This window comes from Meleagris gallopavo, chromosome 6 (genome assembly GCF_000146605.3).
Source record: "Meleagris gallopavo isolate NT-WF06-2002-E0010 breed Aviagen turkey brand Nicholas breeding stock chromosome 6, Turkey_5.1, whole genome shotgun sequence".
Taxonomy (NCBI): domain Eukaryota; kingdom Metazoa; phylum Chordata; class Aves; order Galliformes; family Phasianidae; genus Meleagris; species Meleagris gallopavo.
Window position 1 is genome coordinate 26,984,208 of NC_015016.2, and position 24,977 is coordinate 27,009,184.

Here is a 24,977-nt window from a genome sequence, read left to right on the forward strand (position 1 = left end):
CAGCACATTTTGTAATTTGACAGATGCCCTGCTGTCGTATATGACCCACTTTTAAGATTCGAATGAAGAATGCGAATACAGTGCTAAGGAATTTGTGTTGTTTGGTGTCTATTTATGTATTTTATTTTAACTGAGAATTCATGAAAAACTGAGTATTTAGCAATGTGCTCTCAACTCTCCAGAGACCTATCATATCACCACATACTTTTTATCTAATTAAAAGTGCTCACATATTCATGGCATTATAATCACAGTAAAGGTTACAGTATCTATCAACAACAAAAAGACATTACAAAATATGTTTAAGGTAGATTTCATTTTGATTTATGTGATACAAGCGGTTCTGGAGCTATGAGACTTTTGCTTTGAATGTACTGCAGTTTTACACTCCTAGCACTCTCTCTGGGACTGATCCAAATCCCATTACTTCAGTGATCAAGATGTGCGCAGCTCAGAAATATTTTTTATTCTCTGGATATAGTACAGATTGCTATATAGAAAATAAACACTGTATGCTCTCTCTTGTGGAAAATATATATTTGTTCTTTCTTGTTTTGCTCTTTTCATAAGTGAAATGTAGGTCATTCATACCAAAGGTATATGGTTGCTCTTTGCACGTAAGAGAAACTTAACACTTCTACAGGGCGTGAGACCAAACACTGAGCAACTGTAATCATTTGAGAAATGTAATAGCTGTATGCTGTGTCTTATGGCTATTATGAAATGGAACTTACACCTAAAAATGAGGAAAACAGTTAGCTTTCTCCATTTATGGAGCTATGCCATAGTTATGACATAATTCATAGCCAGACAGAAAGTTCCAGTTGTATCCATAGACATTTTATAATTCAGTGTAGTGGAAAACTGATATTGAAGAGAGATTTTTTGCCAAGTAAAGTTATTCATACACAAGCTTCCTTCTCATGACAGCTTTCCCACTGTACTGCAGAGTGATGCTGGAACTCTGCCTTGGGACAAGCACTTTTTACACCAACACTGACGGTTTATGTCCTGAGATGAAGTGCTTCTAGTCCCCTGTGTTCTCATTCTTATTCTTACTACCTCATTACCCCACAGTTTTGTGTTGAGAACTTTCTAGTGTTTTTTGTTGCAATAAGTTCATACATGGTAGATGTTCAAGATATTTCCCCTCTGTGATTGCAATAATCTAATTATCATATGGGGCTTGGGGGTTAAACTTGTTACTAATTCTTAAACAGCTGCAGTTATCAAAAGAGAAAACAATTTGGACCATCCATTTTTCCTTCAAGGACCAGAGAAACAGAAAAAGAGAAAATAAAAAATATGAAAAATTTCACTAATGAACTCCTTAGTTCTTGCGGTTTAAAGCAAAATTAACAAAGAAAATAAACAAATGCCTTATTTGATCCCTAGGAAAACACGACTTTTTGCATGCATGCAGGAATTCAGAAGCATATCCTGAACATTTTGCAGAGACTTTTCTCAGTATATGAGCATAGCAATCATGGCATTGTATATCTTGCACATATGGTAGGTATTTATGCTTTAGTTTTCTTTCTTCAGAAATTTCTCAGGATAGACAAAACCTTATATAGTTCTGTAATCTCTAAACTCTCTGCAGTGTGACCTTCATAGTAATGATGGGGATGTGTATTGTAACTTGTATTAATAAGAAGAGTAGGCCTAAACAGGATGGAGCAGTGGGCCCAGGTGAACCTCAAGCGGTTTGTACTAAATAGGATGTAAGGAAAGAGTTTTTTATTATAAGAATAGTGGAACAGGTAGTCCAGAGAGGTGGTGGATATTCCCATCCTTGGAGACATTCAAGGTCAGGCTGGACAGGGCTCTGAGAAATCCGATCTAGCTGTGGATGCCCCTGCTCACTACAGGAAAGCTGGACTAGATAGTCTTTAACGGTCACTTCCAACTGAAAAGATTCTATGGTTCTATGATTCCTGTTACCTTTCTATTGCAGTGCGAAAAAAAATACTTTTAAAATGTTTCTCAAAAACAATTTTTTTCTATTTTTCTGATGTGTTATTCAGAACACATCTAAGCAATAAATAAATAAACAAAACAAAAAAAAAGCTGCTATAAGCCTGCTGCTTTTTCTCTCAAGAAATTATTTCACTCAGTCTCTTCTTGCAACTAAATGCAAGAATTTCTGCCAGAAAAAAAAACCAAAACAAAACAAACAAACAAACAAAAAAAACACCAACAACTTCAACAACTGGACAAGACTTCAGAAAACTTTGAATTATTTTTGCATTTCTTCAGCATCCTTCAAAATTGGCCTCTTAAAATCTGACCAATCTTGACATCTTAAAACCTACACAACCTCAGATCTGAGATATATTCTTCCTTTAACAAGGTCCTAAAGCCTGAGGCAGATACTTATTCTACAAAACATTCATTATTTTTTATTTAATTGCACAAATAATATAGTTACTAAAAATGTTAGTAAATATGTTAATATATATTTAATATTGTATAATTACACATTTACACATTTATTACTATATCACTACAGAATCTAGTTATGATTATATATATTATGTACATATTATTTACATTTACATAGCATATGAGTCACACCCTAGAGTTTCTATTCTGTGCTTTATTATGTAAGCATATTGTGTGTCATACCACTGTCATCATGAAATGCTGTTACCTAAAGATATGAACTACTTACAGTCACAGTAGCAAGAAGATCAATATACAACTCCATTACTACAGCAAAATGTACCACTGCATAGCAGTTAAGATAAACTGGTACACTTGGATTGAAGGGAACTTCATTTCCAGTGACCTATATGAAGCAAACAAATAAAAGTGATCCACTGCGACCTCTTATTCCTTAGTATTCCTTAAAATTACAAACACAAAAAGATTAAGGAGCATAGATAATTATACAAAGATAATCTACAATCTTACATACATACTGTCTACTGTTTAACTCTCTATGTGCATGTGTGTGCATATTCACAACTGAAAGAAAAAGAGAAATTAACTTACTCTATAGAACTATTTTGAAAATCTCTTTAGGAAATGAATAATGAAAAAATAAACAAAAAGATATATTTTTCCTTCAAATAAAAAGAAAAGCACAAGTAAAACATTCATTTCCTTCAGTCTTTTCCCTTTATGACTGCTAATTTGCTAATTTAAAATAGCATGTGTAGAGTTCTTAACGTTGATCCAGTAGCATTAAGAGGTCCAAGTAAATTACACAAAACTGAAAGCCTCTATATGTTATATTTACCGCTGGGATTTCCTCAGGAAGGCCAAGTCTAGGTTTGCCTGGTCCCCAGCCTGGCCCTTTGAATATGACAGAAAGCTTATTCCAGAATCCAGGTGTGGCCCAAAATGTATTCCAAATATGAGCCAAGGGACGTAACTTAAAAAAAAGAGCAAGTGATTTTTCATTGTTAGTAAAATAAAATTTATTAAAACGTTACATTTCCCTCATCGTTAGCTTTCAAATAAATGACTTTTTGCAAGTCTGTAAAGAGAATACATTAAAAAGAGATGAAGACAGAGGTTCAAAAAACCTGACTGAAATAGGCAGAGGCCATATCAGGTCCTTGGTTTATAGTAAGGATTATAAAGACTTCTACTCAGAGGAAAATCTCTCTTTCCTATAGGTAATCCAGAACATTTAACAGTATTTTGTATAGCTGTATTTACGATGGCTTTAAACCAGAATTTTGTTATTGGGACTTTGACATGACATACTCTCAATTCCTAAATTACTCAGTGCTGACTGCGATGTATATAACAGTACAGACTGAACCCATCCTTCTAGCTTCCAGCCCAGGTACTCCTTCAAGCAGAATTTCTAATTCTTTGAGATGCCTTGTGGAGTGAACAGCCATAAAAAGTCTCCATGAAATAAAGGGGGACGTCTATACTCCTCAGTTCTCTAAAGTTTTATGGAGAACTTTTTATCCAGATGAAGTGAAGACCAAGAAATCCACCAAGAACCACATTAAGTACTTTTTTTCTTTTTTATTTCTGTTCCAAACAGCTTTTGTTGAAAATATGATGGCTGCTATATAACACTGTCAATGCAAATCATTATGAAGTATCATTAAGATCAAATACACAAAACAGATAAAGAAATGAAGATATCACACTGTGGGATTACTTATGAAATAGCAATATTTAGAGAAGACATAAACAACAGATTTTGTTTTCTGTCTGTGCTTCTCTACATATTGCTCTGTGTGTGTCAAAATAGACAGCATTCACTGGGTAAGTCATAGGCCTGTTATATTCCCACTGTAATTAGTTAATCATTTTACTGTATTGTGGTTTCGTAATGGCTCTACGTGCCCGGTATATGTTCAGTGCAGCAAGTTGTAATGAAATACTGAAGACACTGTGGATGGTAAATTAACTATGTAGCAGAGTTAATCTCAGTTATGCCTAAGAGGAGTTTCTTTTGAACAACCAGCACTCTTTTTGAATGTTTGTTGAAGATAACAGAATCAGTTATACAAAGGATAGCACCTGGAGCAGGATGGGTTCAAATGAATTTACTGGATGTGTTAAGCCATACACAACTTTAGCATCTTCTGCCTCAAATGTTCCTGAAGGAAAGAAAAAAAAAAATATTAAAATATACACATTTTGTTTTTGTTTGCTGCTCTAACTAAACATGAAGGAAAACAGCTTGTTTTGGTTTGGTTTTACTTACCAAATATCCTGTCCCAGATAATGAGTGTGCCACCATAATTTTTGTCAATGCAGTAAGGATTTCTACCTGCAATAAAAATGATCAATAAGTCATTGCATATATAAGAATACATGCAAGTGGGTTACAAAAGGAAATCTTAGCATCAATTTCTAATCTAAAAATATTTTCAAGGAGTGAATTAGCAAGTTTGCTGATGATGCAAACCTGGGAGGAGTGGTGGACATACCAGAAGGCTCTGCTGCCATACAGTGAGACCTGAGCAGGCAGAGAGTTGGGCCTGGAAGAGGAACCTTATAAGTTTTAATAACAGAGAGTGCATAGTCCTGAATCTGGGGAGGAATAACCATAATCAGTATAGATTAGGGTCTGAACTGCTGGAAAGAAGTTCTCTGCAGAGAAGGACCCGGGTGTCTTGGTGAACAACAGGTTGGCCATAAGCCAGCAGTGTGCCCCTGTGGCCAAAAGGCCCACAGTATCCTGGAATGCATTAAAAAGATTCTGGCCAGCAGGTCAAGAGTACTGTGTCCAGTTCAGGGCTCTTCAGTTCAAGAAAGACGGGGAAGGGATACAAAGATGATGAGGGATCTGGAGCATCTCCCTTATAAGGAAAAGCTGAGAGGCCTCGGACTGTTCAGCCTGGAGAAGAATGAGAGGGGATCCTATCAATGCTTACCAACAAAAAGGCAGGTGTCAAGAGGTCAGACTTTTTTCAGTAGTATCCAGTGATGGGACAGGGGGCAATGGGAACAACATGGAATACAGGAATTTCCATATGAACATAAGAAAGAACTTTACTTTGAGGGTGACAGAGCACTGGAAAAAAATGCCCAGAGAGGCAATAGAGTCTCCTTCTCTGGAGATATTCGAAACCTGCCTCAATGTTTTCCTGTGCAACCTATTTTAGTGAACCTGCTTTAATAGGCGGTTGGACTAGATGATCTCTAGAGTTGATCTAGAGCTCCTCCAATCTTCCAACTCCTACAATTCTGTAACTCTGAATAGTAAGTTAGCTGCCCTTTATGTATTTACAACATTTCTTTTTTCTGACAAAGCATCTAACTCTCCTCCTACTCAGAATCAAATATGCAAATGTAGCTTGTCATACTCAAAATTTCTGTGAAATAAATGATTCAGTTGGGGAGTAAATTCACCTAAAATATATTTATGAAGGAAATTTAAAGAAGTAAAAAAAAAATACACCTCATTAATTTATACCTAAGAAAATGCGTGTCGAATACATTTATGCATAATCATCTCATTACTGCCTTTCAGCTATCTCTACGTTCTATTGCTATACATCTGATCCTGCCTATACTATTGAATTCAGGGTGATCCTTCAATCTATTAGCTAGGGAATGCACTTGTATATGAAATATCTTTCAAACGTTTGAGCAAAATCAAACTGTGGAGTTTGTTTGGTGCAACTGTACAATACTCAATTCTGCTCAACTCTGATCAGGATCAGGTTCAGAGGATTAGTCTGGATTTACAGCAGAGCAAATAAGAGCAGACTGTTTCCCTCCAGGATTACCAGTACTTGTGCAAATTTTAAGGATTAGTTAGTTACAGCACTACAGCCTTTTAAAAAAGTCTACACAGTGCTATAAACACTCTACACACGGAGGATATAATAAATATTAATAACATTCTCTGTACATACGATTCCATTTTAGTCTGTTTCAAATTATTTTGCTCCTCCATTCCCATTACTTTTCTTCTTGTTATCTCTGCACTCTGAATGAGTCAATGACATCTATAAAATCCACTTTTATTCCACAGGTATGTTCATGGCATTTTTCATGATTCAGAGGAGTTATGAATCAAATTTAGATACACAGTACCATCTTTAATTCTTCTGAATATTGATGGAAATTCATATCAGCTGACAAGTATATGTGTGAAGTGATATTTTTCAACAATTCAGACATTTGAAACTAAATTCCACCAAAACGTTTAACAGCTCTACTTCAAAAAGAAAAACACGTCTTACTGCATGAATTTGAATGCAAGAGCAACTGTTAGTGATTGATATGATAATGTTTTAGCAGTCAGGGAAAGTGAGATATTTTTCTATCCTTTATGTTTACAAAACTATTTTGTTCAAAATCTTCAAATTATCCCACATTATCAAGGTTTCATTTCTGCTCAGTAATTAATTTCAAAGGTAAAGATTTAAAAATTAAATATAAGTTATAATTTTTTAAAAAATTACTGTTTAATGCTATGTAACTTCTCACATAACAAGGGCTTTTTTGGAGCAGTTATCAAAATTAAAATTGTTGTATAATACTAAACTATAATTTTTATTCTTATTACAGTCCAAATACTGAATTCTAGCAAAAGCCTATCGAGGAATTAGAGGTTATGCTTTTAACTTACCATGATGAACTCTGTGATGACTAGGAGTATTAAGAATCCACTCCAATGGACCAATGTTAGTGACAACCTTGAAAAGAAATAATGTTTATCTGAATTTATGAATATATGAATTCAGTAAGAAGGAAGGAAAAGAAGGAGAGAAAAAGCATAAAGATTTTTATCTCCAGGAGACTTGCCTAAAAAGATGAGAACACAATTTTTTTGCTTTAAATTGTGTTCATTAGGAAATTTTTCAAGAAAGAATAAGTGGAATCTAGTAAAATGCAAGTTAAAAAGCAAATTTCTTTTTGATCAATCAGCACACTTTCTTCTTTTAGTATTAGTTTATGATTCTATACAGATCGCTCAATTTTTCATCTGTATCTATTGGCACTTCTTGGTAAGCAGTGTAACTCTAAGATCCCACCTTAGTGAACAATCTCCTTATATGAACAATCTCCTTCAATATCTTTGACTGCTTTCTCCTTCTACCAACACCCTTCTTTTACTCCAGCAGAAATGAAATAACAGAACTATCCGAGAACCGATGTAAGTGGAAACTATATTTGTTTCATTTTTCCAAGTGAGTTTAACTGGATTAGTTCTTGAATCTAATGCAATATGTGGTTTGGTGCACTCGAGAAGAAAGTTGCAGCAACAACTTAGAGCAGTGCAAACTCATAGTGAAGATGAGACCAAGAACAACTGTGTAACAATAGAAGGAAATCCAGCCTTGATCGTCTCAATACTAGATCAAAAATGACACAAAGTGATGATTGCCATAAACTTACTCTAATGATTCAAGCTTTGTCATAAAATGCTTATGAATTAAGTTTATGAATAAAGCAAATATAAAAATAAAATTAATAAATATTTTTGCTTATATTCATCCTTATTAACATGAAAAGAACTTCTGATTATTAGGTTAAGCAGAGCATTTCTGTAAAGGAAGGAGTATAGAAATGATCCAGTTCTTCATATAGAGAGAACTGCAACATCTGGAGCATCTCGCTCAAATTCATGTGCACACTGGCTGGAAAAGCAGAACATTGGGACAAATTTGTTTTGTTTTGTTTAACTCAGAAGCCAAAGACAACATAAGTAGGGCCATTTGTATTTCTCAGAACTCACTCAAAATAAGTTCAAGCCTGAAAAGACCACCAAAAGGTGAGAAACAATTCATCATTCACGCTAGCTCGATTTCCCTCATCTCTCAAGCAGAAAATCCCACTGCATTAAGCTATGTGAGATGTAACCACTAAATTGAACTAATGAATTAAACATCTTGGATTGAACTGTAGCCCAGCACCTGAGAGAACAGTGATCTATATATTCGACCACACCTAACTTTGATAAAAATGGTACAGTACGTTATTTCTAGAAATTTCCATTGCTATCAGTAAGCTTATTCCTACAAATATTGCACATTTCTAAAATAAAAAACAAAACAAAACAAAAAACAAACAAACAAACAAACAAAAACAGCAACACCAAAAAAACTACTGTCAGTGGAAAACTTTTGGCATTTTATACATATTTTATAAATATATATATCTTTTAAACATGTATTTTATATTTTGTAAATATAAACTTATATGAGACCAACAAGAGGAAATACATCACCCTTCTAACGGTGGATTTTGAAGCCTCCTGCAGTAGCACAACACAAAGAACAGTTCAATTGTTCTTACCACAGGAGGAAAAACCCCTATGAGCAGATCCTTCATCAGAGTAAATTGCAAAGGCTAGGATAGTAAAATAATTTTTGCCAGGCAAGATTTTATACTCTGACACCGTCATTTGAGGCTCACAGGAAGCTACTGAAATTAAGAGAAAAAAAAAAAAGAACTTTGCAGGAGATGGCATGTAACAAAATTTAATGTGGTGGAAAAACAGTCAATGCTCAAAAGAATGTAACTTTCTAGTTACAGAGAGGAAAAAAGCAGTGGTGGATGTTCCAGCCACCAATCAGCCTTTCAACTTTCAATCTTCCCTCATTGCTGTGGGGCAGATGTCTGTGTCATTGTGTCCAGACATCTTCCTTGAAGAACATCAATCACAATGCAGTAGGTAAATACTTATAGTAGTAGTAACCATACTCTGCAGTTGCAACCAGTCACCAAGGTATATACACTGCCATATCTGAGTCATTCATGACATCAGAACATTTTTATCTTAAAATAGGTTTCTATTCAAAATGGCTTTTTAGAATGAAATGTGAAAATGTTTATTCTAAAAAGCCATTTTGAATAGAAACCTATTATATTATATATGTTATATATTTTATATATATATTCTATTTCTACTGTTATGGCTTTTTTATGCACTAATGCTTTGTTTCAGCCCTTTTTTTGAAACTAACTAGAAGTTAGTTTCAAAATTTAAAAATATATGGTGGAAATGTCACGGTCCAATATCTCTATCACCTTTATTCCATATTTCATTCTATTGAAAGGAAAAAATCCTGTGAGTATAGACAATTCTAGTTTATATTATCATCTTGAAGTTATCCTGGGAGGCAGAAAAATTACTCCAATTAGCCTTAAGAAAAGATATACACCAACTCTTTTCCTAGAATGATCTTATAATTATATGAGGATGTTGACCAATATGGCTGGGAGAGGGGACATTCTTGTGTTAGTTTCCTAGATACAGATAACTACTATACTAAATCAAACCCTGTCTCCTATTTTTCCTCTCTCAATTAACACATTGTGTCCACCTATGCAACCATGTCACTGAACCTCAATGAACTGCCGCATTCCAGAAAACTCTTTTCCTGCTTGCTTTGTTTATACTTTAACATTACATGGCCACAAAACAATTTTCACCTGAGAAAACCTTACAAACAGATTAGATAAACTACACATGAATGTGATATATAGGTATCTTATGTACATCATTCAGAAAAGACTTGTAAGGTCTCTTCTCAAAACAAGTATTTTTTTCTTTTTTTTTAAAGCAACATATTCCTAAGTTACTGCATCAAGAAGCTGCTAAACAATAATGCAGAATTACTATGAGAACACTTGAAGCAGCTTCAAGAGCAGTTTAAAAAACAAGGCAGCTGAAAACTATGTGCTTACAAACTTTCCACAATTTGCTGAACAAAAAATTCCAGAAGTCAAGCCTTCATATAAAACGAGATTTTTTTTTTTTTTCAATAATAGCAGTTCTTATATAAAGATGTTTCCTTTATGACAGCAATCCCTTGCCTAAAGGAAAAGAACATCATGCAATCTCTTGTGGCATGTAAGCACGTCCGTTTGTGGTCTCAGAGTTTGTCAGCACCAAGGGAAATCTTTATTGCCTGGTACCTGCACCACTTCAATGTAGTTCTTGTTTAAATAATGAGAAAAAATCGTGACATGAAATCCAAAGGAAACTTTACATCTTGTGTAACAACTCCTCCTGTCACCACTACAACATGAATCTTTGCTTAGCTCTGTTTCAACATGAATGTTAGGAAGGAATGTCGACAGAGCAGAGGAGGCAATGTTACAGTAAAAGCACTGCTAAATAAAAAAAATAATTTTTTTTCTTTAAGTCTAAGAAAAGCTGTTTGTAGCAGAGCATGACTTTCAATATCATAGTGTTACTGATCTGCACGACAGAAAAGGGTAAATTCATCCCTGGAGCATGACTGAAGAGCACTCTGAACTTAATTCTGGGGTTTCAGCTAGATTAGTTGGTGGTAGAACAGGTATTTCAATTGATTTCTTTATCAAAAGTAAGACAAGATTTTTATTCCTGGTATATAAATCCTGGTATAAAGTTTGGTGGAGAAATTTGAATATAATACTTAATTGCATTCTCAACAGAGCTGCTGTGTTAATTCAGGATAACACACCCATGTATTTATACAGATGGCCCTGGTGATCATATTTGCCATGTGAATTCTCTACAGGGAGGCTAGGGAAAGGCAGAACTCCTAGGATACATGCTTGTCTGCCCAGTTTCACACTTTGAAATCCTCAGCAAACCCTGATTTATATACCGCCAACTGTTTTCCTATCTGATTAGGCAGTTTTCTATTCCAGTAAGCATGTAAAATGGATGTAGCCAAATTTCCACAGTGAGGAACGAAAAAACAATATTTATAGTTTAGAAATAAAATAAGCCAAAGGAATCAGGTCTGTTGGGATCATAAAGAGTTTAATAGGGTGGTGAATTTCTGACAAATCTGGATTGTAGGAATGGGAGGTGAAAGCCTAGTTTTAATGGATAGTCAAGTTTAGGGTATGTTTATATAATAAACACACAGACTTAAGAAATGTGTTTAGAATAAATTATCTCGAAGGCAGACAGTTGTCACTTTTTGTTGGTTTATGCTTTAACCAGAAGGTAAGGTTTGAATCAAATAGACATCTGACATGAATATTTCAGCTACCAATTTCAATAAGTGAATGCAACATTTGATATATATAAAAATATATAAATATATATTTTTTGCAAGGTCTAATTAAGCCTTCTTGTAGAAAGATAAGCATATGTTGCATATGTCAATCAAGTTATCCACTACAATGCAAGAAAACAATCACTAACTTACTGTTTTAATTGTAATATTACAAATAGCAGAACACAATGGAAGTCACTCTTCCAGTCATATATCAAGTTAAACATTTTAAACAAACTCTAGGAGAAAAACTGCTATACAATTTCAGCATTTTTTTAATAACTTGACAAATACATGCCGGTGACTGTGGAGAAAAAAAAAACAGAGCAATAAATCATATGCCAAACAAACCAAATATATTAAACTGTAGCTCTTCACTGTACCTCTTTAAAAAGACAAAAATAGAGTCATTATCCTACACTTTGTTTTTTTTTAAATAAATAAATGGTTACCAAATATTATTTTGCTTTTGAAGCCACAACCAATTAAAAAGATTCTCAATGAGTACAGCTACATGCAAAACCCAAGATTACTAAATGTAACTTTGTTAAAATGTGGAAAAATATAAATCTTTTTTTTTTTTTAATTGGAATTTGGTCTCTCTGATTTATCTCCACATTAATTTAGTATCCTTTCGTTATTTTGTTAATGTTAATTGGTAAATAGGTTGATTATCTTGTTCTGCAGAATGTAGAACGTACTGAAATGTATTCTGTCTCTAAGTATCTCATTTCACACTCACTTTGATAATTCTCCTCAGACAAAATAGACATGAGTGATCTAGATAAAATTACTGAAATAAGATTTTTGGTTTTAGGGTATTTAAAGGTAATTAATAAAGCCCACCACTGCTAAATTAAACATTTCATAGCTGTATCTTGCAAGAAGAGTCTTTCAAGAAAGCTCTCTTATGAATGTTTTATTTTCTATCTCATGTTATTCTTTAAACATGGAAAAAAGCAGATTTATATGCTTTATATATCTAGAGAGAATATACTTTTTCTTCATCAAGGGTTATATGAATAATGGAAAAGTGGAACACAGTTTACCATTATTGCTAGTATTTCTGCTTAGTGGTAGTGCTTCTTGCTTTGTACTTTCCTGCTCCCTGGCAAGCGCAATGACAAGATGACTTTCATTCTCTAGGCTAGTCAGAGAACCTAATAAGTCATTTTGGCAGACACACTGGGTTGAAGTAGTGAGATGTCTGTTTTTTGGTATCACGTTTGAATTTTACTGTCTATATCATGTATATATTCTATTTGGACCTACAAAAGCCATGTCTGCATTAAATAAAGTATTTTTATCTCCCTGGTATTTATTGATCTATTTACCCTCTTTTTCTCCCCTCAGTAAATGCTTGAGTTGTCAGTTTGTGGCAGATGAACAGTGAGTTTCTGAAGCATCAGCTATGACGAATGGCACCAGAGCATTCCTTTGCAAAACAAAATTTTGTTCTTTATGCAAATCAGTGATTAGTTAATTCCCCACTAGCTTTAGAATGATTTATTCTGACTTTGTAACAGTGAGAACATCCAGCTTCTACGGTAGAATGTCAGACAACATGGGTTGTTTCTGGCATCCCCAATTCAAACATCTGGGTTACTGAGAGTTATCAGGTACAAACTTGAATATCAGACTAGGAGAATGGCTGTATATAACCTTTAAATTGCATCCATCCTTCCGATTATCTTTGGCAAAAATCTCATGAACGGTAACTTTTTAGACGAATGCCTTGTAACTTGAATAGGACAGCTGTTTGTGTTTTTGATTTGAAACAGCACATCAAACAGGCTCATATTTTTTTGGCTAAAGGGACTGAATGTTTGTTCTTTCACTAAGTGAGCCAACGTGTTAGAATACAGAAAGTGAAAGATTTGGTTGGCATATGCTATTTGAATTCAAAGTGAATTTCCAGGGAAAAATTCAAGGGAGACTTTAAATTTCACAATTATACTTAATGCATTAGATTATTACTGATTTTACCTTTTACTGACAACACTGTCTAATTTAAAAAAAACAAAACAAAAAAACAACAAAAAAAAACCAACATCCTGTTTTCATCTTGGTGAGGGAACAATATTAGTTAATCACGCTTAGTTTTCACTGTGATCCAGTACAGTCATATACAAAAAAATTTGCAAAATTTTCTAAATTTGTTTCATTACTCTGAATTATTACTGAATTAAACTATAAATTTGTTTATTACTGACCTTATAGGAGCTATTTACAGTACAATATATTAAGCACAAACATATGCCTTTGTAAATTTGTAGCATTATTATTTTTTAAACCTGCCAGATCATCTCAATTTCGGACACTACTAAATACTTTATTACCAAAATCTTCCTCCCATTCAACAAGACAACCACAAAAAACAAAAGCATCCTTTTCCCACTGCAAATCTCAAACACATTACTGTCAACTAATTTTTTTGGAAAGCTTTTTTTAATACAAAATATCATTTTCAGTTTTAAAATACAGATTTCTAAGCCACTTTAAAACTTCTAAACTATTGAAAATACTTTAAATAACCCTTTTTACACTTGTTTGCTTCTGCATTCCTTTCTTATTTAAAAGAGACTGGAGCATACTGTGTGCAAAATGATGGCATAAGAAAATGTAAAAATGAAATATGGAAGAGAATAAAGTATCAGTCTCAGTTATTGGGTCCTGAATATAGAATATAATAACCATGTACATTAAAAAATAGTATCCCTGAATGGATTGTGTTGGAAGTGACCATAAAGCCACCCAGTTTCAACCCCCTGCCTGGGCAGAGTCGCCAGCTACCAGACCAGGCCGTCCAAGACCCTGCCCAACCTGGCTTTGAACACCTCCAGGGATGGAGGATCCGCAGCTTCTGTGGGCAGCCTGCACCAGCATCTTACCACCCTCTAAGTAAAAATATCTAATCTAAAGTTTCTTTTAGTTTAAGACCGTTACTCTTTATCCTCTTGAATATTTAATCTGTTGTTTAACACTGTCACTTATTTATCACATTGTCCTAAATAATTTATAATTCTTCTACCTGTCACCCACTGGACATTTATTTTAAATAGTTTCTGCTTGAAGAGACATCTATGTCCATTAGATCTTAAAGAACAGATCTTGATATTGATTTGGTATTCACAAGTGTATTGCTGCTTAAAAGAGCTATGTGCATTTGCATGTATTTTACTTAATTTTACTTTGTTCTTTAACATGCTTGTTTAATTTCCTCATTGAATTTGTGCCTAAATTTCAAAATCCATTGAAGATTGTTTCTGAATATGGCTGTCTTCCTAGGTAAGAGATGATGGCCTTGAGGACTTCAGGACTGAGCCACAACAACTCACCTGTTTTGACAGCTAATGTGCTTTTTATGACTAGAAACAGAATTCCCCCTTATGAAAAAATGAAGTCTCCACAATTTATTTCTTTGATTTTTTTTTAATTAAATAAAACAGAGCATAAGTCAAAGCTAAAGAAAGTCAAGCTTTAACCTGCACACAGTACAGAAGCATACTACTGAAATCATTTTTATTTTGCTTTCCTCTGTGTCTCATGGTTGTGAATTTGGGGGTGGAGGTGGCATTAAATGCAGCATACTTAGCATACTTCCATAGCAAGTTTCAGCTTTACTGAATCATTGTTTTCTGATATAAACGCACATGTTTTGGACTACGTCTAGAGTAATTTCAATTCCTTTTTGCCAGCCTGCACAAGGTGCTGCTAAATTGTTTCCCAGTCCTTTCCTGCTGTTTTCAGCCATGTTATTCCTTGTTAATTGGAGTGCATCACTTTTATCTGCTTTGATGATGCAGGAAGACTTAAACAAGGGAAAAAAGAGGTACTTTAAGAAATCTGACTTCTGTGATTATGGTAAAAGGCATAGATTACGGTCTTTCCCCAAATTAGAAAATTAAACAGAAACTATTGCATGTCAAAGATCAAACAGGCAAGCAATAATCTGCCTCCACAATTACTATCAAAAGGGATTGATTCAGTTGATATTTTCCAAATACAATCTGACATCTCATAAAAATCATGGCTAAACCTACAGAAACTAATTTCTGTTTTTTCACAGGTGTTTATCAGGTTATAAATGCACCTAACTTACTGGTTGTTATAAATGCTTAACGGAAGGATATAGTTTAGTATAAACCATAGACCTTCAAAATCACCTGTGAAAATAAACTGAAATTGAATATTTCTGTCTGTCAGTAACAGTCCTGAAACATTTTGTGGCTTTTGAAAAATTAGATTTTTAGTGCTCTTTAACCAAAATATTATTTTAGTTATTTATTTTTGAACTTTCTTTATGGTCTACTCATAGAAACATTTCTCCCTGCCCATTTAAGGCCACATCTACTGACTAATTCATTCCATTGGCCTAAATTGGACTGGACTGAACCAAAAACTGTTTTCCCTTGATTTATTGGGATCCTGATTTTATGCAGCATTACAGATTCACTTATATTTTTTGTCATCTAAATTAGCAATGATTACAATTATTTCAATACTATTAGGTCTTATCCTGAGATTTTAAAAATGTCTTTGGAAAACTTGTCATATTTCAGATTGCGATGTAGACAGTGTGATAACGTACAGAAGTACTGAAAAAAAGGTGAACTTCAGACAGCAGGAATTGGTCCAACTGCTGAATATACCAAAGAAAAATGAAAAACTTATCTAAATGACACAGTTGTGTTTTCAGCCTTGGAAAACCTTTACTGCCTTAATAACTACAGAAATGCCTTACTTGTATCTAGAATTATCTAATCATTTGAGTTGGAAGGGACCTTTAGAGGTCTAGTTCTACTTCTTTGCAATGAGCAGGGACACCTCTAGCTAGATCAGGTTGTTCAGAGCCCTGTTCCGTCTGACCCTGAATGTCTCTGGGATGGCATACATCACCTCATTGGGCAGCCTGTTCCAGTGCCTCACAATACTTATTGCAAAAACCATTTTTATTTGTATTTATTTTTAATACACAATCCAAATCTTGCCTCTTTTAGTTTGAAACCATTTCCCCTTGTCCTGTGACAACAGACCCTTCTAAAGAGTCTGTCCCCTTCCTTCTTATAGCTTTCCCTTTAGATAGTAACAGGCTGCAGTCAGGTCTCCCCAGAGCCTTCTCTTCTCCAGGCTGAACAGTTCCAGCTTTCTCAGCTTGTCATTGGAGGAGAAGTGTTCCATTACTTGGATCACTTTATGACCCTCCTCTAGACTTGCTCCAACAGGTCAATGTCTGTCTTGTACTGTAGAACACACCTGGTTGCAGTATTCCAGCTGAGGTCTCACCAGCATAGAGCGGATTACCTCCCTTGCCCTGCTGGTCACACTTCTTTTATGCAGCCCAGGATACAGTTGGCATTTTGGGCTGTAAGGGCACACTGCTGGCTCATGTCCAGCCCCTTCTGATTTCAGTGCTAAAGGTCTTTCATTATTACTAAAAAATGGTATAGTATAGTTCTTGTATAAAATTTACAATGTATAAAATTGAGAACTTATTTAAAATAAAAGGATAAAAGTTAGCTAATACAAAGAATACAGGCAATTGAGAACTCTGAGACAGAGAGAGTGGGTACATGATAATCTTTATGATCGTCTTTGCAGGAATAGATGAGCTACTTGAGTTAAAATAAAACAGTTTGTCCCTAATCTGCCAGTAGGAAAGCAAAACAAAAACCAACACAACAAATCTTGAAGAATGCCAAAGTGATAACACAGGAAACTTCTCTGAGTATTTTTTTTTTTAATGGTACTGAATGTATTTTAAGCAAAATTTGGGAAAATATCAGGGATCATACTTGGGCTACAAACTTTTGCTCTAAGCTGAAACATGGCATGCAGAGTTTCAGCACAGTAGAATGACTGCTTTTTAATTATTAAATTCAATTTGAACTATTTCTTTAAGCAACAAAAGCTCCCCAAACTGAGATCTAGACTTAAATAAAATTCCTTCCCCTAGATGCTAAATTTTCATACACTTACATCTTTTAACACTGTTAAAACAAAGTCAGGAAAATATATTAGGAAAAAAAAAAAAAAACAGAGGGAAAAATCTCTAAAAAGTTAAATTGTAACAGTTGTCACAAAACAAAATTGAGTGTAATAGTTAAAAATCAGTTTAACTTCATAAAAAATACTGGCTAGTTTAAACCTTCATGTCTACAGTAGCTGTTGCTATTTCCCCTCCTTTATATTCTCTTGTCTATTAGATCCTTACTCTCAACGGAAGAATAGGGTGTAACCCTACTTCTATTTCAACTGATTTTATTCACATTACAATTTCAATAATATCAACACTATGAGTATATCTCTTTAATAAACAAAGATCTATGATTGGACTAACTAGATCTGTGTAAAAGACCACTGCTTTCCTACTGACACACTAATTTAGCAGTAAGAAGTGCTTATCTTTTCATTGAGAGTGAAATTCATTCCTGTTTAGACTACTGTCTAAACTTGGCTCATACGATATAAAAATTGCTTTAAAGTCCTATGAAGGATTTAGGAAGGACTTTAGAGGGATGTAGGTGATTCATAAGCCTCTGAAATTCACTTTAGACGTACATTGCAGCACCAGTGCTCAGACTCATTGACTTACTGCTAAACACCAGATACATCTCTGAGCCAAAGAACAAATAGCTTCAGACAGAAGAGAACAGCTAAATAAGGCACATTATATTTTTTAGGAATAAAACACCTAAAAATTAATTTGGAGATCCCGAGGCATGGTCAAAGAAACTGCTACCATGCAACTCAGAGTATTTATTTGCTATAATTTCAAACTGTTGGATCATGTTTGCTCACAATATTTTGACAACATTAACTTCAGTTTATTGCAGTTCTGGTGAAGTTTGTTAAATTTGTTGTAAATCTTTGCTATTCACATGATGTTGCAGAACTTGAGACATATACTAATTTTTTTTTAGAAATTTGTCCAGAAGAACTGAAATGTCAACAACAAAAGTTCGCTAATGGGCTACTGTACATAGCTTCTTTTAATGGTTGTGGCGTTTTATATATATATTTTTTTAGGCAAGAACAGAGAAAAGATAAAATAAAAACAGGAATTTAACCAACATGATCACCTAAAAGAGCAAATAAATAGAATAAAATTGTTTCACAAGTGAACTGTCTTATAGATGGCATAATGGAGGGAAAAAAGGCATTTGAATCATCAGAGTAATCAAAGGAATGAAAGTCTAGCAGAGGTAATTAGCCTGCAGCTAGTAGAGGCTACTGACATTCATGCTATTGACATGCAAAAGCAGTGTGCGGGAGAAGGCAGAAGGCTGTTCAACGACTTGAGAAATGTGGGAAACTACTTAATAATTGCAGTGGGTTATTAATTTTATGTGTATGTAAAATAGATTTTGCAAATGCACTCACAAAATAAATAAATAGTAAAGTCATAAACAAATAGCTAACAGGAAACAAAATCGTTTCATCTGAGAACTACATACATTAAGATGGAAATAATATCTGACTTCAACTGCAACTCCAAACAATCCAAAGCACTATTTTTTTAATATATTTTTTCCTATAATATTTATCTTACAAATGAAATCAGATGTAGTTATCTGCCAGAAATTTTTTAATAAGCTGCAAAATAGGAAAATATAGTATTAAAATTCAAAGAATGTTTGACTCCCTCGTTACTTTTTTTTTTTTTAATCTAATTGGGACCAACTGGCCTCATTGCTTCTTATAAACTTAGCAATATATATTCAGAAAAAGGAATAAAAATGAACAGATGTTTCTCCTTAAAGAAGTCAGACAAAGATTTTTCTTACACAATAAATCAGCTGCTAGTGGATTTCCAGGACACTGCTCCAGGCTAACTATTTAGGCATGGCTTAAAAAAAGGGGTTTACCTCTGTATGTATCCAAAACTGGTAAAGTAGATTAAATTGCAGATGAACAGCAAACACTGATGGTGGAATGAAAAGAGCCATGGGTAAGTTGAACATCTGGAAAATGAAAAAAAAATAAATACACTTATCAATCTAAAATTGCGATGATATAATGAAGTACTATCTCAGGAGCTCAAAGCAGTGCACAAGATAATTCCATCTTAAAATGCCTCTGTAATGTAGACATTAGATAGAATAATACTGATTATTATATTGCTACTAGACATGGAATAGCGAGTGAGATACAGATTGCTGTGAAAGTCATTTGTCAGAAGTAATAAAGTGAGCAAGCAGTAAAATCAAGTAAAGAGTTCAGAAATCCTGAGATGATACATTTATTCTCTGAAATACACAGAGTAGACAGCAACATATCCTTGACACAAAGCCTTTACTTTTAGGGGAGAATTATCACAGAGTAAGCAAGGTGTGAATTTATAGCACTGTAGCTTTTCCATCCCCTATGTGAGCACCAGAAGGGTAAGGCAGAGTTTACTCCACTTTCAAAACTGATTACAAATTCTTGCACTAACTTGCTCACAGCATATCCCTTGAAACCAGTATATACTGCTGGATTACAAAGATGGGCTGGCGCAGAAGTAGTTTCAGCAAACTAACTCCTTAGAAAAGACGATTGTTTCTTATAAACAGAGAAAAGTCTCAGTACAATCAATCAACCGCTCCACTGGCTGAGCAATAGGATAAGACTTCCAATGCTTTGACATGTAAAAATTACTTTTTTCTTCCCCCTTTTACCTGACTTTGCATTACATCAGCTGAATTCAGAAGTTAACCTAATCTTCCCTAAACAGATTCAAATTCCTTTTCTACTTCTCACAAAATAAAGTCTTTAAATATCAGAGAAAGCAATTTGATAGCCATGATAGGCCTCCTGAGCAACAAATTCCTTAAGCATAGGTCTGCAGAAAAACAATGCATAGTGTTTAACGCTGATATTCATCCTGTTTTTGTCAAGAGGTCTACCCAGTAGGTAAGACATCAAGCTGGGGATGTGAAACTAATGCACTTCCAACCCCGTGATGTGACTGACACAAAAGTCACCACAGTGATTTCTCAGTATTACAAGCCAATGGATAACTCCAGCTTGGTCTGCTGGCTTCAAACACTGGAAAGAAATCTCAAAAACAGAAGATTCAGCATTACCTGCTAGGGCTGGGACACCTGCGATTTCAAAAACTACAAAGACTACATGGATCACAGCTGCCCCACAAACTATACATACATTGTTCCTGTTTAAGTGCCATGGAAGTCATTCTTCAAGATGTAAAAGAATTCAAAGTTAGTAGAAGGACTGCACTGAGCTTCTGGAACTTACAGAACATCAATTATCTAGCTTTAATCAGTACTTGAAGACAGAAGTGTTTGTGCAACATTTTTGAAACTAAAAAAGAGAAAAATATATTGAGAAGTTATATTTTACACATTTAATTCCTAATAATCACTCAATCTCAGTAAACGCACACAAATTCATAGCTACTCTTACTGAAGGTGGGAGCTAGTAAATGTCATCATGGAGGTGCGGCATTTAAGTATGAAATTTTGACGTAGGTGTGAGACACTTTTTAGAGTTAAATACTTAGAGCAGATCAGACTACCAGCAACCTGGACACCCTTAGTATTCAATTACTAAAAGTGCAGTAAGCTCCAGGAAAAGAGACTGGGAGATATTTGTCTTGTGACAGCCAGAGGGCTGGCAGGTTTTTTTCAAAATCTTACAGTGAAGCCAAAGAAGGACTAGGACACATGGCCAGTAAAGTTACTGCAATTTTCTCTTATTATTGATTGTACCTGTCTAATGGCATGATAAGAGCAGGAAATTTTTTTTTAAAAAAGAACAGAGAGGAAGTTGATTGAAAAAAAAGAAAAAAAACAGATGGTTTTCAGATTATTCATGGAAGTGATTGCAGGATTTAAAGCAGAGTTAGAGATAATAGGCTTTTCCCCTAGAAGTCGCAGATGCAATTTGGTAGTATTTACAGGTAACTCAGAGGGGAAGGAAGGATCATCTTCACCTTTATTTTGTAACCTACTTCTCACAATGAGTACTGGGATTTTCCTACTAAATAGCGAGATTAAGAGAATATCATATAAATAGGTAAAATTAAGAATGCTTTTCTAGCTGCCTCATGTTTCCTTCAATGCAAGCTTTATTTTATAGAGACAGGATTTGAAAGATCATTTCTGAAAGCTGAAGCCATACAGAGAGATGAAATCCTCTTTTATAAAAAAAAAAAAAAAGCCTCCCATTTGTGGTTGTACTGCAACAAGATCAACATCAAAAAGAAAAGAAGTTTTTGACTGGAAATACCAATTCACCAAATCAAAACATTTCCTGTTAGCGTACCAGCTTTCACTAATCTACAGAACAAAAACTTTCCTGGCTCAGAGATGGAATTTCTGGTCAAAACTGCAGAAAAATGTCACACAAATCTTTTCCCATGTGTGAATTCAGCAATAGAAATTGAGAGAGGGCCACAGTGAGTGATAACCTGGGAAATGCACTCATTGAAGAAGCAGAGAGGAATTCATGCATTGCAGCTGTGTGTCAACAATTAAGGAACTGGCCTTTTTGGAACAGTCTATGTCCACCACATTGCTGAATGCTCTCTGAATTGGGCATTCTCTATCTTTCTGTCTCTAATTCTAAGTAAAAGCTTATAAATGCTTTGACAAAGAAATGGAAAGATGTGAATATCCTGAAGTTTAGCAGAAGGGCGGAGTTTCCTGAACAGGACCGGCACTGAGTCCATCTCTCTCTACGCCCTGTCTCTGGGGCTAGCTGCTGATCTTCTTAGCAAAAAGCAAAGGGACTATGGTGCACAGCAATACTCTGCAGGATGCTCTGCAGGAAAATTACCCCCAGCTAGCTAGCTAGTTCACACGGGATGTACTTTTGTAAGGATTCATTAGAAAATAAAGATTCTGTGCTGGAACAAAGAGATACCTGCTTCCTTTCTAAAATTATATACAGGCATTTCCACCACTTTTAAAGCATCAGATATAATTCAAACCTTTAGATCTAAATTGATTAGATAGCTTTATATAAATTTCAAATTAAAGTCTTACCCTTGGATGAAAGTTAAGTACTGGTACTCAAGGAACTAAGCCACATCTTTTCATGGTGCATATGGTGCATTCTCCTTTCACAACTGCACTTTAACTAAACATTTCATCAGTTGCAAAAAACTGTATACAATATCAGCTTGCTGATGTCTTCTTAAAAATTAATACACACTCTTTCCATCTTTTTCACTCCAAATAGGCCTCAAAACCACTTCTCAATCTAGCAGTAGGTCTGCTTCTCCACAGACTCTCCACTGGACAAACAGAAATGCTTTGTGTGCAAGTGATTTGAAGTGACAGACATTCAGTTTCAAGGTCAGTACAGCTCATGCCACTGATTGTACTTAAAACATGTTTTTCTCTTCTCTTTCATTTCACATCTATTCAATCAGCCCAAGCGCAACCCACACAGATTGATATGCTGATTTATTTATCTTACAATATTTAACTTAAAACACATACAGATCTGGCAACAGAAAAGTCTCACAATCCCACAACATCCACCACGACTTTCTCACAGCACCCACAGAACTGGATGGAAACTGCATTCAACAGTACAGTTTCAGTGCCATCAGACTACTCTCAAAGATTAACTAAAGATTTCACTGAGTTCCAGCTTCTATGTAGATACATCCATGAGGTTCTGGGAAAGTCTGGCAGCCCAAAAATAACAGAAATACAAGAATTAGCAGGAATCGTGTTCATGCACATTAAAGCTTTGGAGAAAGAAAACCAGTCCACCTCCCAAAAGTTCTGGAGAGAGGAAAATCCTCATATTTACATCAACAAAATCCTTTGGTTAATATCAAATATTTGGTGGAAAAAACACTGCACACAAATGGATTTCTACACTGTTTTCCCTTTTCTCAAAGCAAATCAATGCTAAATGAGCATGTTGCTTGCCAAGTGATACCAGTGTGGTCCTGAGGATGGTCTCCAGAACCTAAGAAAACCAGACATCTTGGCCTCCCTGAATACTTTGTGCTCTCAAAGGCATCATCCTCAGAATCAAGCAAGCAGACAAAATGCTCATACACACACACACCCATCTGTATACACACAGGCTTTTTGTCTCTTTTGAATTATTGTTTTTGTTAAGCATTTGAACATATGGTCCCAATGGGTACATGTTCAAAGGTTAAATCTTTAACATGGCCATATTTATATAGGAAGCAGAGCTGTGACAGAGATATTTCCACTATTGTTCATTATGGCCATTTAAAGTTGAGGCAATGCTGCTAACATCAGATGACTGTTTTATGAATAAAATTAACATGAATTTATAGAAAAGAATTAAAGACAAAACTCAGAAATAGTATCCCTTTCTCAAGTTCCTGAAAATATTTTTTTTTTTTGAACCTACTAATCTCATAGTATGCTCATGAAAAAAATGTGAACAACAGGCTAAATCCACTTTCAGTTATGTGAGCATAAATCCAGTTGCTCATGGGCTAGTCATAGAAATTGCCAGAGGTCTGTGAGTTTCTTCCACCCACCTGTACTACACCTCACTGGAGCACAGCTTTTATACATTGTATATATTTTATAATATATATTTAACATTACTTTAACATTTAATGCAGATAGTTCAAAATAGTTCAAATTTCTCAAATTTATAATCTTAAAAAAAAGAACAAAAAATCTAAGTAAAAAAAAAAAAAGGCATTCAAAAGAGAATATAAGAAAGCAACTGATGAAAAGCGGCAGTTACCCTGAGCCCAAAACTGAAAATGGGATAGTACATTCCATGAATTTCTGAATGTATCTGAAAATATATGTTTATAAATCTATGAGTAATTGTCCTATTTTCTATCTGATGTGTACACAACTCACTATTTAAATTTTATCTGAAACAAAACTAGGTAAAAGTGGTGGCATACTTCTTTGAGCGCTGACACCATATGTCACTAGCAGAGACAAATCTGTTTACATGTGTCCAAAGTTATCTTTACTTGTTTCTTTCTCTGCTCCATTCAGCTACACAGACAAATTTTAGAATGGTTATATTATACTCTGAATTTTCCTGTACTTATGCATGAATAACTAAATAAAAAACTATCCTCTTTACTTGGGAAATTATGAATATATTAAAAAGAACTAGTCTTCTTAACTACTGTATATTTTGTCAAGTTTGCTCTAAAAGCATTGATGAATGTACTTTTAAAGTTTATGACTTTCAGATTCTTCAGTTTCATCTCCTCTGCTTTTCAGAGCCAAATATCTTAAATAATTAATGTTTTCCTTTGAAAGGAAATAAATATTGTATTTTCACTTCTACTAAATCATGGTGATATCATTTGTCAAATCCTGTGCAACTTACCCAGGAGGTGTATCTCTGCAGAAAGGATTGTCTCAGGGCTGTGAACAAGTTGTAATCTTCAGAACTATGATGTACCTGGTGCGCTGCCCACAGTATATTAACCTCTGCAAAACAGATAATTTCTAATGATGTATGTATGAGTTAACAAAGTAATACTTCTTTCCCATGGCCTTTTTTTCTTCAGCTAAATACAACTAATCCGCCAGTTTACACTTTGCTATTATAGTGTAATAT

General features: G+C 34.6%; 1 protein-coding gene across 3 annotated transcripts in view; it reads right to left on the bottom strand.

The window, feature by feature from the left end:
- AGMO (alkylglycerol monooxygenase) overlaps positions 1-24,977 on the bottom strand; it is a 183,976-nt gene that overhangs the window by 84,898 nt on the left and 74,101 nt on the right. For all 3 annotated transcript variants that reach the window (XR_002116001.2, XM_010712730.2, XM_010712731.3), the window contains exons 4-10: positions 24,744-24,847; positions 19,304-19,399; positions 7,061-7,127; positions 4,682-4,747; positions 4,495-4,574; positions 3,245-3,379; positions 2,675-2,791 (exon numbers count right to left, since the gene is read on the bottom strand). Coding sequence is in view for 2 of the 3 variants with exons in the window: in XM_010712730.2 (XP_010711032.1) it covers positions 2,675-2,791; positions 3,245-3,379; positions 4,495-4,574; positions 4,682-4,747; positions 7,061-7,127; positions 19,304-19,399; positions 24,744-24,847 (665 nt within the window). In the remaining variant the exon portion in view is untranslated. The remainder of the gene's footprint in view (positions 1-2,674; positions 2,792-3,244; positions 3,380-4,494; positions 4,575-4,681; positions 4,748-7,060; positions 7,128-19,303; positions 19,400-24,743; positions 24,848-24,977) is intronic.